Here is a 15,920-nt window from a genome sequence, read left to right on the forward strand (position 1 = left end):
TTTGAGAGCAGGCAACAGAATTTCATTTTTAATGTGTTCCAGTGTGCCCATAGTAAAAAATACAATAAAGGTTATCTATCAGTAATGGCTGGGCTCCTGGAAATGATAGAAGTTGTAATCCAGCATACCTGCACTTCACCAGGTTGGAGGAGGTTGTTCTCTGCCTTGATTTTTAGTATGTTGGCTTCAGAATTCTGGTAATTCTCTCACGACAGCTGAGCTAGGACTATTAACCATCTTGATATATTAATTGAACACAGGGTTATAGGTTGAGAGAGCAAGCTTAATCATTTTCTTCTGTGCTTTTAAATTGTCACCCTTCCCCCTCCCCAACCCTTTGCAGAGGCTGGCAATGGAGCAGTTGTGTGTCCATATGACATGACTTTTATCACATAACTTTACTGCTGGTTGGATGGATATATGAACTGTACAGAGCCATAGACTATTCTCAGGGATATTCAAACTTAGCTGGCAATGCTTGCTCTACGCTCATGCTTTTTAATATTGTAATACTATAATTTATGTGTCTTTCATCATCGAAGGCTTGGATCATCATAGCAATGTCATGGCTTATAGAGGCTTTTAAAATGGACTTGAGAAGCTTAATGAAGTTGCCATTAAATCATAAAACCCTAAGAATAACTTTGGATCACCTCAAAGTTCAGTCTAGTTTAGAATTCTCTTCTGTGGCCAACCAGAAACTTACAAGCAAGTCAGAAGTCACTTCAGTTCATGTCTCCAAGCAACTAGGATCAGGAGGCATATTACTTCCAACGCTAGAAAAACTGTAGAACTATCGTAACAAAAGGTCTTGAGAGATAAATAAATGCAAAACCTCTATTCTCTTTGAAAACCATCCAAAACAATAACCATATCTTGTGGCAGTAAATTCCAGAGTGGGACGGTGCACCTGCACAGAAACACTTTTCTATGGAATTCTTAACGATCCCTGAGCTTGGTGGTTTTCTTGCAGGTGTTTCCTTACCAACATTAGTGCACTGATGTCACAAGTGCTAATGTTATCTAATTTGGTAACAAAACGTCTTCAAGAACACCACCAAGCTCAGAGGGCACCAAGGACCCCAAAGTTTAGCCCTGAGCTACAAATACCGTCTTCCGTCAGTAAACCACTTTCTTTCTGTCCCAAACCTCTACCTAATCTCATCAGATGAATCCTACATCTAGTATTTTGAGGAAAGAGGGAAAATTTATTCTTGTCTTTAACACCTCTATCATATTCTACCTTACTTTAACAAAAAACGAAGCTGTCAATGTGATTTTTCTCAGAAAGGCCTTAATATAATATTTGCCGTACAGTGGCTAGAAAAACGCACAGCACTCTAAACGCTATGAGGTTCATTTTTCACTTCTTTCCTAATAATTTGCAGTGCAAAAATGCACCCTTTTTCAGAGTTGTCTCTTACAAGTAAAAACAAACTGTGTTAGAGGACCGGTCCATGAGAGGCCAGTATTTCTCAATCTTAGCAACTTGAAGATGTATGGACTTCAAATCCCAGAACTCCCCAGTCAGAATGCTGGCGGAGGAATTCTTGGAGTTGATCCACTTAACTTCAAATGGCCAAGGCTGAGAAACGCCACTCTAGGCTGAAAAATGATGGACTTCTTTGTGTCTTTAGAAACAGCAAATTCAAAAGGATTGGTATTCCCAGCATCTCTAGGCCTTCGCAGGTGCCTTGTCTGCCTCTTTTACCACAGCAGGGTGAAAAATTGCAGCTGTGCTCTGTGAAACTCTCCACGACTAATATTTTTTTCAAATGTTTGTTAGTTTTTGCAGGAAAACACTAGATCTGCACACATATTTCAGGGTTGAAGGTTGAACGTCACCTAACAGACGTTGATTTATACATACATATACTGCTTTTCAATGACGGCACCCAAGACAATATATAGTTTAAAAAAAATTTTTTTTTTAATATCCATGTTGCTCAATGAAGAGGGGAGAAAAACCATATGGTAATCCTTTTTCTTAGGGCCTATCCAATATTTCACAAAAGAGGAGGCAAGTTTTTGAAATTTTAAATCATGTAGAAATAGCTGCAACATTATATAAAAAACCCCAACAACTTACCAAATTTTCTCACTTCCGCAATTGCTGTTTGTTCTTTTCTGTGAAGCTAAACTTGTATATGGCCCCAAGAGAAGTGAAAGAGGAACTGGCCAAATATTTCTCTGAAGTCACAGTATTGGCCCTCCAGGAATGGCTGGTGCATTTCCAAGGGTAATTTAGAGTGCTAAGTTGCAACTTTTTGTAAACCTAATGGCTTGGCACTGGAATGAATTGCGAGGCTGCCTCCAGGGACTGGAACAATGTTTCCTATACTTTTTTAAAGCGTGTGGATTTTAACTCCCAGGTTCCCACCCTGTTCTAGAATGTACTTCAATTTTTTTTAACAATTCCAGAGACCAAACTACCTCTGTCGAGGGCTAAAGAAGAGGGTTTTTCCTTAAAGGAACAAAATATTTTCCTCTGCCAGGATTAGCAGTGCAGATACTTAGTCTTTTTTAAGTTGAACTTTTCTTCCTCTGCCATTATATACTCAACTGTTATAGGTGTATTTTATAGCAGAGAAAGAAGATTGTGACTAACCACTTCAATAAAAACTGGCAACGAAATTGCATGGATGCAATCAGTGGGAGCCACGCTGGATTCAAGGGCACCTTTATTTCTTATTTGTTTTTACATTCTGAGGGAATATGTAACTATTTTAAATTTTAGGGATGTCAACTGCATAGAATAGAACCAGAATTTTTCCAGACAGTATCTCAAAGTTGATTTGTCCCTAGCAGTTTTCAATAGCAAACCAATGGAGTAAGAGGACTGGATGGAATGAAAGATAAGAAAGAGGACAAGAGATGGGTGGCCGGTTGACCATGATCTAATGTGAATCATCGGTGCTAGACACACTGTTGTTGACAGTGTACACATTGAAGATTCTCTTCAAACTTTCTGGGAAAACCATACAAGGCAGTACCCTATATTGGCCAATGTATTCAACGTTACACAAGTGCACAAGAAACCAAGTAGAAATAACAATAGCATTTTAGGCTTATATACCGCCCCATAGTGCTTTATAGCACTTTCTGGGTGGTTTACAAGGTAAGTATTATTTGCATATTGCCTCTAACAATCTGGGTCCTCATTTTACTGACCATGAAAGACGGAATCAATCTTGAGCTTGTCAGAATTGAACTCCAGGCTGTGGGCAGAGTTTGCCTGCCATACTGCCTTTTAACTACTGCACCATCAGGTCTCCTGGGTTTCCAAATGGGAAACAGGCCAGCTGTTCTGAATGGGAGAAAATTTCCCCTTTTTCACCTGATGTCCCTTGGCTCAGCATTTCACAGGAAGGGGAATTGCTTCTTTTCTAGCCTCAATGCCTGAATGGGGCAGTGGGCAGATTTAGGTGGATTTTTTGATCCAGCTACGTGAAATATGTTTGAAGTGAGCAGGTGTTGACTGGCACCAGTTTAGGAATATCTTGCCATTCTTTCTGGTCCTCTCTCTGGCCCTTCTGATAGGCCTTTCCATCCAGCCACCTGCTTCATGGTTCTTCCTGATGCAGTGGATTGTAATCCAGAGAAGATTGGGTTGCTGTGTCTCTTTTAAGTTCTATGATGCCAGGAAAACCATTTTTCCTGGGACAGAACAGCCTTTTTCTCCTTCTGTTCATTTTGTTTCTTTATAGTTTCGAAGTTAAGTATACTCTTATGTCCAAATCATTATTTAAGATAAGGGCTTGCTTCAAACTTGACATGTAAAAACATGGGAGATAGCTACCTCACTAGTATATTTCTCTTTGCAGACTACTGTTCTGTTTGCTTGCTTGATTTTAAATTTACATCCCAATTTTCTTCTGCAGCTTCAGGGCAGGGGCCTAGAGCTCCATTTTCCTACTTTCCTCCCCCACAACAACAAGCCTGTGAGGTAGGCTGGACTAAGGCAAAATTACTGACCTAAATCATAGCAACATGTGGCATATAAACACTAATCATCCAGCAAGCTGACATAGTCAATCTGAACTTTGCTTCAGTATCTTATCTAAAATAGAAAAAGGTTGAATGTGAGTTTAATGCATTGCTGACTGCCCAGAGTCACATCGATAAAATGGGCGGCCCTATAAATTGATTCCATAAATTGAATAAAATATAAAAATATTTATTTCCCTTAAATAATAAATGATTGAGTACATTCTTATTATAACCCCTGGGCAGCACTCAATCAATTTGTTGGTCTTTTCTAACAGTTGCACAAATGTCTGCTTCTGTGTGGTCAATAGAAGGAAACTTTCATTTCAGCCAGTTGTTTAAGCCAATTTCAAGACAAAGGGTTGGATTCAAAATTCTGATGATGGTAAATTCTCTGTTGGTGGATCAAGTTCCCTCATCCAGGTATGTGTTTGGGAGAATTGAAGGTACTTTAGGAGCAGATCTTGGAGACAGCAAAAAAAGGTGACAGAGGAAAAGGGAAATTTTGATTTCTGAGTTGAATTTAGTCCAGAGTCAGATTGGGGTCTCCAAACTTGGCAACGTTAAGATTTGTGGACTTCAACTCTCAGAATTCCTCAGCTAGTCATGCTGGCTGGGCAATTCTGGGAGTTGAAATCCACAAGTTGCCAAGTTTGGAGACTCCTGGATTAGAATATAGCATACAGTTATTGCACAGTCTTAAATCTGATTTCATTGAGAGTTTGTCAGGTGTCCAGGTTTCCCTCTGTGTTATCCAGAGTTAATAACATCCTTGTTTATTCTAAGGTTTTGGCTGTTTCGGAGCTATTGTGTGGGTTTCCTCTGGTTTCGTTTCTGTGTCGGGCTTTCACTTTGAAGAATCACTGATAATTTTGAAGAGAAATGCCAGTTTTCCTAGTTAGATATGCACCCTTTTGAACATGCAAAGAGAAATCCTTTAAAAGCTGATCCATTAGGAAACGTGAACGTCTATGTATACTGTGCCACTGTGTGGCAGTGATAGACTCAGATATGGTCTTGTGCTTTTTTATTTTAATGTAGAAGAGAAGAACAGCTGCTAATTTCCTAACCAGCAGCTGGAAAGAGTTGAGTTGTATCCCTTTTACTGCATGGGCAGAATTCTGTAAATCAATACCTTTGTTACACAAATTTCTTTTCAAGAATAGTTCTGAAACCACACCTGACCTCTCAGAGGTCAAAACAGCAAGAGCGTCTTTCACAAGAACCTCTGTCTATATATTATTTTGTCTTGGCATTTGAAGCACCATCTTTTATTTCTGAAACATGGAAGGGAAACTGACACCAGGTCACTCATTCCTGCATCACGTTTCCTTAATTAAACTTCCATGCTGAAGATACAAATGTTTTCTTCAACGACAGCCTTTGGGGGCTCCCAATCCTTTGTGTAGGGAAAAGAACGTGATTTAAAAAGCCATCATGGTATAGTTTAAAAGTGGTTAAAAGGGATTTGGGAGCCCTGATGCCTTGTCCTGCTCAGCCTTGAACACTGAACATCCGGCCTGCTCTGTTGAACCTGCTGAGCAGAATTATTTATGTCGTTTTCCATTTTCATCCTGCCCTCTCAGAAGACCCGGAGAAGTGTAAAAGCAACACACTTGTATCGCCAAATTCTCTGATTTTTGTAATGTGGTTTGCAGTTCCAAAAATAGCCTGTGTAAAAAGGGCATCTTTTCAGAGGAACGTATGCACACATTTTCTTTTTTTTTTTAAAAAAGAGCTAATTTGGAATGGATTTAAACGGGGGGGGGGAGAATAAAGATAAAACTAGGGGTGCCATATCTCTTATAGCCACAAAGTTTGCCAAAGCAAGAGGTTGTTTCGCAAAGCGAGTCCTCCTGCTCCCTTCTCTCAAACTATTGGCCTCAGAAGGGACAAACCGAAGCAGCTAAGCTATTGAAGGCTGATGCCAGATGCCCAGGTAGTCATTTGCGTGCCTCTGCATGACACGTCCCTTCTCAATCCAAAGGGTGCCCGCACAACTAATGAAGTGCTTTGCTCCCCACAGGTTTGAAAGCACCGTCCAGATTGGCAAGCTTCAAGACCTGATCCACCGCAGTAAAATGGCCCGATGTAGAGGCCGGTTTGTCTGCCCTGTCATCCTCTACAAGGGAAAGGTAAAGCTGTGCGTATCCTGTACACCTTTCGTATATCGCTTCCAGGTTTTTTTAAAAAATCATTTAAAAAATAAATAAATCAAAAAATGGATTTTTAAAAAAATTAAATCTTTTTATTTTTATCCAATTTATTTTAATAAAATACTTTTGGAGTAAAAAAAAAATCTTATCTAGTTTTCTATTTAAGATACATTAATAATTTAATTTATTCAGCATGAAATGGAGCTTAGTTATGTAGCGTGAGGCTGCATATTCTGCAATATTGCGACTGTCGGGGAGCCAACAGAAGGTCAGAGGAGGAGCTGCTGCAGGACGCAGATGACAGTTGCTCTTTAAAAATTACGATTTAAGTCGAGTTGATTTAAATCAATCCTTTTGACTAGCGATTTAAATCGTGATTTAAATAGACTTGATTTGAATCCAATCCACCCGGATCGCTTCTGTCTTTGAAGAGATGGGTCGTAGTAGCCTTTGCTGGACTGAATCCTAGAAGGCCCGAAAATAAGCCAGGACTTTCTGTTTGTGAGCCTCCTCCTGCTTCTCACCATCTGAAGCTGCCCTCAGAGAGGCAGAAGAGGAAACGGGCCCATCAAGAGCCTCGTTGGCGCAGTGATTAGAGTGCTGTACTGCAGGCCACTTCTGCTGGCTGCCTGCAATTTGGCAGATCGAGCCCCACCAGGCTCAAGGTTGACTCAGCCTTCCATCCTTCCGAGGTGGGCAAAATGAGAACCCAGATTGTTGGGGACAATAGGCCAACTCTGTAAAACCGCTTAGAGAGGGCTGTAAAGCACTGTAAAAGCGGTATATAAGTCTAAGTGCTATTGCTATTGCTATTGCTTCTCTCACTTCCAGCCTTCAGCTTGTCACAATTTTGTGGTGGGACATGTGGAGGGGTTTTATTGGGGATGGATGGGTCAGGGTGTGGTGTTTTTTTTAGATCTACATCAGGTGTCTCAAATTTTTTCCTTACCTGTTAACATTTGCTGCCTTTACTGAATAGATGGTTCTTTTTTCTTTATTTTCTTTGGATGTTTGTCAAGAAGCCTTTTAATATTTATTAATAATTTCCTTAATTAACCCCAGCTCATTCTGAGCTTGGACCTTTACCTGGCACTCGCCCTGCAGTTCTGGGCTTCCGCTGTATACTCTCCAGAGGTGGGATTCAAATTTTTAACAACCGGTTCTGTGGGTGTGGCTTAGGTGGTAGGTGTGGCTTGGTGGTCATGTGACTGGGTGGACATGGCTTGGCGGTCATGTTATTGGCTGGGTGTGGCCAACTCAATATCACTCACATCGAGGCATGCATCTCCTTGTCTGGCCTCTCCTGACTGTGGGGATGCTGTAACAGTTGTAAGTGTGAAAAATGGTCATAAGTCACTTTTTTCAGTGCCATTGTAACTTTGAATGGTCACTACACACAAGCAAAGTACCAGCAAAGGAGGGGGAAAAAACTCCAGAGACGTTCGTGAGACAGGAAATCTAGTCCTGCCAAGAATGTAATAAGGGTTAACGGAGAGGCAGTTTCTGTAAGCAACACCAGAATGTTTCCTTCCTGCCTTCCTTACAGGATTAGGCCAGTAATTTCTTCTCTAACAACCGGTTCTCTGAACTGCTTAGAATGTTAACAACCAGTTCTAGTAAATAGGTGTGAACTGGTAGAATCCCACCCCTGATACTCTCCCCTTGCAGCCTGGCCTGTTCCCATTTCTCCTGCATGCATCTTCTTTTCTGCTCTCAGATTTTAAATATAAGCTTTTTGTGTAGCCACATTGGGGTTCCCACCCCCACCCCTGTAGTGTTCCATTTTGTTCCATGCTACAATTGTTTGCGTGTATACTTACAGTGAAGTTAATCCTTGGGATCAGAAACATGGCTATAACTTATTATGGTTGAGGCATCCACATGTGGTCACGTGACCAAGAGGGAACAGTGCAATGTGACCATTTAAAATCGCCAGGGGGTGCTTTATAGGCTGCAAAGCACCAGTTCTGTGGCTGTCGTAAATGTGAACAATCCTTAAGCAACTGACCATAAATTGAGGATCACCTGTTAGAAACTTCCACTCAGCTTGCACTCCTTTTCCCATTAACAATAGCACTTAGATTTATATACCACTTTATAGTGCTTTACAGCCCTCTCTAAGCGGTTTTATAGAGTCAGCCTATTGTCCCCAACAATCTGGGTCCTCATTTTACTGACTTCGGAAGGATGGAAGGTTGAGTCAACCCTGAGCCTGGTTGGATTTGAACTGCCAAGTTGCAGGCAGCCGTTAGTCAACAGAAGTGGCCTGCAGTACTGCACTCTAACCACTGCACCACATTAGCTATGGATGCCTTGATATCTTATCCCACAGGTGCTTTTTTCAAGAGGCAACTGGACTGTCTGGTTTTTCTTTGAAGTTTTCTTCAAAGAAAAACCAGAATGTCCAGTTGCCTTATGAAAAAAGCACCTTTGGGACAACCATGGCCTGGATGAATCTCCACAGTCTTGAAATCTTATCATTGCTTTAGAGTTGGTTAAAATCCTTCTAAAGTGCAAGAGACTTGTTTGAGTATAGTTAGTTATAGTTATAGGGTAGCTTCTTCTTATAAAATTAAGAACTTTAGCATTACTTTTTCTCAATGTTCCTGCTGTTTCTTAAATGAGATCATCTTCATTAAAGATAATGAGTTGATCAACATTAAAAGAGCACCGCTAAGAGCGATTGCGTGAGTGAAAGGAAGTGCAGGAACTTGGCACTGGGATTACTGTGGTAAGGAATGAAATTTGTGTTGCAAGCTGTGCAACCATCTTGCTAGAATGCTTCAGAGCAAAACCACTTTGGTTTGGGATAGTGCAATAAGCCTGAAAGAGAATAAAATCCATTGCTGTATCTTTGTACTGTTATTGGTCTTTGTCTCCTCAGCATATATGCCGATCAGCCACACTCGCAGGGTGGGGAGAACTTTATGGGCGGACAGGATACAATTACATTTTCTCAGGTAAGGGAAAGGAGGTGTGTGGGAGGCGTAGTTTTTTTTGTTCATAATGCTATTGAAGAGAAACGGAGCATCTGTGGAAATTAGTAGGTGGTTGCTCTTTTAAGCTAGAAGAAACAAGTAATAATAATATGGGTTGCTAGGTTTGAGTTAGTGCTGTGTATAAATCCAGGCCCTGTGGCTTGTAAAATGCGCTTTGCTGTTTACCGTTGTGTATGCATTACGTTAAAACAAATCATAAGTTAATGCACGCAATGTTTATATGTAAATAGCCGTTAGTTATTTCAAGGTGAAGTTCCTGTGATGTACAAAGAAACTTTTGTGGCCAGATTTAGCCATCAGGGGCAAACTTGTTGATCTTTTGCATCAAAAACAAAACCTAACCAAGTTTATTTCGTTGGCTTCATGGGATGGCTCAGTAAGAATCCTCTGAGGAATTCTGGGAGTTGAAGTCCACAAGTCTTAAAGTTGCCAAGTTTGTAGACCACGACTCTACGGCCATGTTTTTCAGCCTTGACCAACTTTAAGAGGTCTGGACTTCAACTCCTAGAATTCCCTTGCTAGCAATGTTGGCTACGAAATTTGGGAGTTGAAGTCCAGACATTTTAAAGTCGCTAAGGTTGAAAAACACTGCTCATTGGGATAGATAGCCCTGGTGATCTCACTTGACTCATTCACAATAGCAAGTCCACTTGGATTGTTTAATATGCTGAACTGATGGGAAGTCTGAAATTACCTGGGAGGCAGGGGTGGGATTCCACCGGTTCTGTCCGGCTCTACAGAACTGGTAGCTCTGAAAAGCAGCAGACACAGAACCGGTTCTGTATCAGCTACTGTTTTGGCCCACCTGCCCGCCCGGGCTCTTACCTGTCCTTTATTTCCTGCTTTTTCAACCGCAGCTGCTTTGCGCGGCACATCTGTGGTTGAAAAAGCAGGAAAAGGGGCTTTTCTAACCTCTGCGCACCTGCACGCAGCACTGCTCGGCTGTCCGGGCAGCTCAGCAGGTCGTAAATTGCACTCACGCGACTCGCGCATGCGCACACGACACAGAGCAACAAAACTGGTAGTTATACCGGTCGGATCCCATCCCTGCCTGGGAGAAATATTGGAGCATAAAAAGAGCTTTCTTAGTCCCAAACCACAGTTGCCTATAGTTCATCGCAATATGTGACTGCTAACTTGCTTTTCTGTTCCCTTTTTAAATGACTATTTATAGGTGGTTCAGATGATGCCTGGGCAGATACGGAAGACTTGTCAGAAGAGGACTCTGCTCTAAGGTCTGCTTGTTTCCTGTGCTGATGTGTTGAATATCAGATTCTGGCTTCTTTCCTCAGCTTGCCTGGTCTCCCTCCCTCCCCCCACCTCCCTTTCTCTCCCTCTCCCTCCCTCTCCTTCCCTCCCTCTTTCTCTCTCTCCCTCCTTCCTCCTCTTTCTCTCTCTCTCCTCCCCCTTCCTCTTCCTCTCTCCCTCCCTCCCTCTTTCTCTTCTCTACCTCTCCAACCCCCTCTCTCTCCCCCTCCCCCTCTCCCTTTCTCTCCCTCTCCCTCTTTCTCCCTCCCTCTCTCTCTCTCCCCCCTCTTTCTCTTTCTCTCCCTCCCTCTCTCTCTCCCTCCCTTCCTCTTCCTCTCTCCCTCCCTCCCTCTTTCTCTACCTCTCCAACCCTCCCTCTCTCCCCCTCCCCCTCTCCCTTTCTCTCCCTCTTTCTCCCTCCCTCTCTCTCTCCCCTCTTTCTCCCTCCCTCCTCTTTCTCTCCCTCTCCCTCCCTCCCTCCCTCCCTCTTTCTCTCTCTCCCTCTCCCTCCCTCTCTCTCCCCTCTCCCCTCTCTCCTCCTCCCCCTCCCCTCTTTTCTCCCCCTCCCTCTCTCTCCCCCTCTTTCTCCCTCCCTCTTCTCTCTCTCTCCCTCCCTCTCTCTCCCCCTCTCCCTCTTCCTCTCTCCCTCCCTCTTTCTCTCCCTCTCCAACCCTCCCTCTCTCTCCCTCCCCCTCCCCCTCTCTCCCCTCCCCCCTCCTTCCCTCTTTCTCTATCTCTCCCGCCCTCTCTCCCTCTCTCTCTCTCTCTCTCTCTGTCACCAACGCAAACTCATCAAAAAGTTTCTTTCACTAACCTGAAATTACAGGGGCAATAATTAATGGTTATGTTTCCTGAATCTCTGTTGTGCCAGTGCAAAACAATTATAAACATCCCTGAAACTTCAGAAGTTGGTAGTTGAAGCAATAGCCATTGTCCTGCTATAAAAGTTATATAACTGGTTACATAAGTATTTTATTGGGCCTCCCTCTGTGAAGGGGATGAACAGTTCAAAAAATGTGATAAATACATAAAATTAAGGGCTATCAGGAGAGATAGGTAGAACCAAGACTTGTGTAGACCATAGGATGAAAGTCTTACAGCGTTGCTGTGAATTTTTATTTAATATCTATTTTAACTTCGAGAAAGATGCTTGAAGATGCTCAAAGTAGTTTATGGCAGATTTTTTTATTCTATTTTATTTTAACTTCAAAAGAAGTTCTTCTTTTGAAGTTAAAATAAAATAGAATTAAAAAAAATTCTTGTAGATAGTCAAGGTAGTTTATAGCAGATGTTTTTAAAAAAATGATAAATTTGAAATTGCACTGAAGTCTCACAAAAGCTAAAATTTCTCAGGCAAGAATAAAGTGTTCTGCACACTCCATAAAGTATTACAATGTTAGATCATAAATGTAGATTAAGCACTTAAAATTCTTCTCTATAGAGCAGGGGCATCCAACCTTGGCAACTTCAAGACTTGTGGACTTCAACTCACAAAATTAACAACACTTAACAGTTTATCTAGTTTGACTTTACTTCCAATCTGGAGAGATTCTGGAGAGTGTGATTTTTTTGTGGGGTGGGGTGGGGTGGGTGAGAGATGAATTGGGGAGCTGTTGTCTCCAAACCAATCAAATTGTCAGAGTTATTGTGTTTATTAGCAATGTCTTTCTCCCTAGTTCTTCACTCCTTATTTTGAACCATTTACATAGAGGACTTCAAACGCTTGAGTCCTGAGCTGGATGCTATCTCTTGGAGGCACCTCCCTTGCAAAAAAAACATATGTGTGTGTGTGTGTGTGTGTGTGTGTGTATAATATATATATATATATATGGGACTTTCATGATCTTTGCCCCCACAAAGCATTCTGGCTGTTCTGGCACGCAAGTCTTCCTAAACCCTTTTGATTTCCCCTAATGGATTGCTAAGCCTTATTTTTCCTTCATTTCAGAAATGCTGACTCGCAACTCTTTGACAAAGTCCGAGGTCATGACATCAAGCTCTTGCGGTATCTGTCAGTTGCATACATCTGTGACCTGATGGTGGAGAACAAGAAAGTGAAGTTTGGATTGAAGTAAGCACCTGTTCTGACCCAAGCCTCGTTCAAATCAAACAAACGCATAAAACATAAGATAAAAACGAAACCTTTTTAATGCGTCTCTGTGAATTCTATTCATTCACAGCAAAGCGCTTTTAAAACTAATTATCCCAGATAAGAGCAAGCCCTGTCAAGGTTCTGCAAGGCTGCCAAGAACCACAAGATTAAGTGCAAGGAAATATTCACAGCCAAAAGTCTCTGAAAACAAACCAGGATAGACCAGAATGTCCACGAGGACTTGAAGTGCAAGACCTTCTTTGCTTCCTGCAAAGAATCCCACCTCTGAGGGCTGGCTTTTATCCCTTAAGGGAGGGGCTATCACTTTGCATCACCTCCAGAGTCGCCCGTGCTGCTGCAGCTGCTCTTTCCTTCGAGCAGCCCTGCACGCACGCCCACTGGGCACAGGCTCCTCAGGAACCTCTTCATCACTGCTGCCAGCCTCCCCAATCTCCGAAGGCAGCCTCCCCACTCTCTGATAGTCCTGGCCCCATCCCTGCATCACCGCACGTAAGCCCTCATCTCAGTCCTCACTCTCCGAGGCCTCAGCCGTCCGCACCTGCCACCGGCAAACCACAACAGCCCCTGTGCATGATGTAGTCCAGATGCAGCAGGGGGATTTTGAGCCACATTCCAGCTGAGAAAGAGTCTCAAGCAGGAAACCGTTTCGGACAGATGGTTGTCCAATCTTCTAGAGCTTTTTGATTGAGTTCTTATGTTCTTCAATGCGTGCAGCTTATGCAGCATTTCTTCAGCACCAGAAAAAAATAAATGGCTGATCTTATTCTTTCATGTTAGTTTGTCCAATGTATGTGTTAGGGCAGGCTGTGCAGGGGATTTTGTATACCCTTGGTTTTCTAATTCGATTTTGTCTTTGGGGTTTCTTAGATGGTGGATATTTTTCTGTTTGTGCAGAATGCTGTTTTGATGTTGTGTTTTTGGAGGATCTTGCTAATTTTGTCTGTAGTGCCTTTTATATATGGGAGGAGGGCTTTTCCGTTTTCTTGTTCTCTGTCTTGGATTTTGGTTGGGGCTTCTTTTTGGATTAGGTGGGTAATCTTCTTTCTTTGGAATCCATTGGCTGTGGCACGTTGGTGAGAGTGTGTAGTTCGGTTTTTTGGTGTTGTTCATCGGCTAGCATTTTGTTCTGGAGATGAGTGTCTTGGCTACGGAATTGATCTGTGCTGGGTGGTGGTGTGAGAGTGCATGTAGATAGCGGTTAGTATGTGTTTTCTTCTGGTAGATGGTGTGTCCTAGGGAGCCATCGGATCTTTTGTATACCAAGACATCTAGGAAGGGAAGTTGATTGCTGGCTTCTGTTTCCATGGTGAATTGTATTTTGGGGTGTAGACTGTTGAGGTATGTGAGAAGTTGTTCAGTTTTTCTTTCCCGTGTGGCCAGATTATGAAGGTGTCATCTACGTATCTGAGCCAGAGTTTGGGTTTGTGGTCGTATTTTCTAGAGCTTGTGTTTCAAAGTGTTCCATGTAGAGGTTTGCGATGACAGGTGAGAGGGGTGATCCCATAGGGTGCTCCTTCTATTTGTTTGTATTTTTGTCCATTGTAGGTGAAGTAAGTATTGATAGGCAGTGGTTGGTTAGATCTAGGATGTGCTTGGGGGTTGTATTTGTTTTGGATGGCTGTCAAGGCTTTTTATTGGCACTTGGGTGAAGAGGGATGTGACATCGAAGCTTACTAGTAGGTCGCTAGGTTGTAAGTTTTGTTTCTTTATGATCTCGATGAACTGGAATGAGTTTCTTACGTGTGAGTTGATGGATTCTGCATAGGTTGTAGTTGTTTGGCAAGAAATTTGGCCAGGTTTTTGTAGAGGTGAGCCTATGGAGCTGACTATTGGTCTGAGTGGGGTTCCTTCTTTGTGTATTTTGGGGAGAGACCAATAGTCAGCTCCATAGGCTCACCTCTACAAAACCTGGCCAAATTTCTTGCCAAACAACTACAACCCTATGCAGAATCCATCAACTCACACGTAAGAAACTCATTCCAGTTCATCGAGATCATAAAGAAACAAAACTTACAACCTAGCGACCTACTAGTAAGCTTCGATGTCACATCCCTCTTCACCCAAGTGCCAATAAAAGAAGCCTTGACAGCCATCCAAAACAAATACAACCCCCCCAAGCACATCCTAGATCTAACCAACCACTGCCTATCCAATACTTACTTCACCTACAATGGACAAAAATACAAACAAATAGAAGGAGCACCTATGGGATCACCCTCTCACCTGTCATCGCAAACCTCTACATGGAACACTTTGAAACACAAGCTCTAGAAAATACGACCACAAACCCAAACTCTGGCTCAGATACGTAGATGACACCTTCATAATCTGGCCACACGGGAAAGAAAAACTGAACAACTTCCTCACATACCTCAACAGTCTACACCCCAAAATACAATTCACCATGGAAACAGAAGCCAACAATCAACTTCCCTTCCTAGATGTCTTGGTATACAAAAGATCCGATGGCTCCTAGGACACACCATCTACCAGAAGAAAACACATACTAACCGCTATCTACATGCACTCTCACACCACCACCCAGCACAGATCAATTCCGTAGCCAAGACACTCATCTCCAGAACAAAATGCTTAGCCGATGAACAACACCAAAAACCGAACTACACACTCTCACCAACGTATTTACAGCCAATGGATTCCAAAGAAAGAAGATTACCCACCTAATCCAAAAAGAAGCCCCAACCAAAATCCAAGACAGAGAACAAGAAAACGGAAAAGCCCTCCTCCCATATATAAAAGGCACTACAGACAAAATTAGCAAGATCCTCCAAAAACACAACATCAAAACAGCATTCTGCACAAACAGAAAAATATCCACCATCCTAAGAAACCCCAAAGACAAAATCGAATTAGAAAACCAAGGAGTATACGAAATCCCCTGCACAGCCTGCCCTAACACATACATTGGACAAACTAACAGAAGAATAAGCGCACGCATTGAAGAACATAAGAACTCAATCAAAAAGAAGAAACGACCTCTTCCCTGGTCCAACACCTCAAAGCCACAGGACATGAAATTGATTTTAAAAATACCAGAACTATCGCCAAAACCGAACACTTCAACAGCAGAATAATCAGAGAAGCCATAGAGATAGAAAACGCCCACACAGCATGAACAAACGAGATGACACCTCCCGCCTTCCAGCCATTTGGAAACCCGCCTCATGAACAGACGAGTACCTAACATGAAGAAGGACACTGGACCCACACCCATGAGAGCCACACAAGATGCCACCACCACACTTCCATGTAGAAAACAGACTCCCACCCATTCAGAAAATGAGAAACGACCATGGACCAGAAGCTGCACTGCAGCTGCATCACTACCCACTTCAAACCCTCTGAGCCATACATGAAGCAAACCAACACCCACTATGAAGATGCAGCAGGACCACG

General features: G+C 42.6%; 1 protein-coding gene across 5 annotated transcripts in view; it reads left to right on the forward strand.

Annotated features, from left to right (window-relative positions):
- MTMR14 (myotubularin related protein 14) overlaps positions 1–15,920 on the forward strand; it is a 108,889-nt gene that overhangs the window by 6,082 nt on the left and 86,887 nt on the right. For 4 of the 5 annotated variants that reach the window (XM_026717928.2, XM_087923462.1, XM_026717925.2 and 1 more), the window contains exons 3-5: positions 6,014–6,122; positions 9,028–9,103; positions 10,317–10,377. In XM_026717928.2, the coding sequence (XP_026573713.2) occupies positions 6,014–6,122; positions 9,028–9,103; positions 10,317–10,377 (246 nt within the window). Of the gene's footprint in view, positions 1–6,013; positions 6,123–9,027; positions 9,104–10,316; positions 10,378–12,338; positions 12,462–15,920 lie in introns of all 5 variants that reach the window. The other variant, XM_087923463.1, reaches the window with a different exon arrangement.

This window comes from Pseudonaja textilis, chromosome 2, assembly GCF_049901715.1.
Source record: "Pseudonaja textilis isolate UNSWEBS1 chromosome 2, rPseTex1.2, whole genome shotgun sequence".
NCBI lineage: Eukaryota > Metazoa > Chordata > Lepidosauria > Squamata > Elapidae > Pseudonaja > Pseudonaja textilis.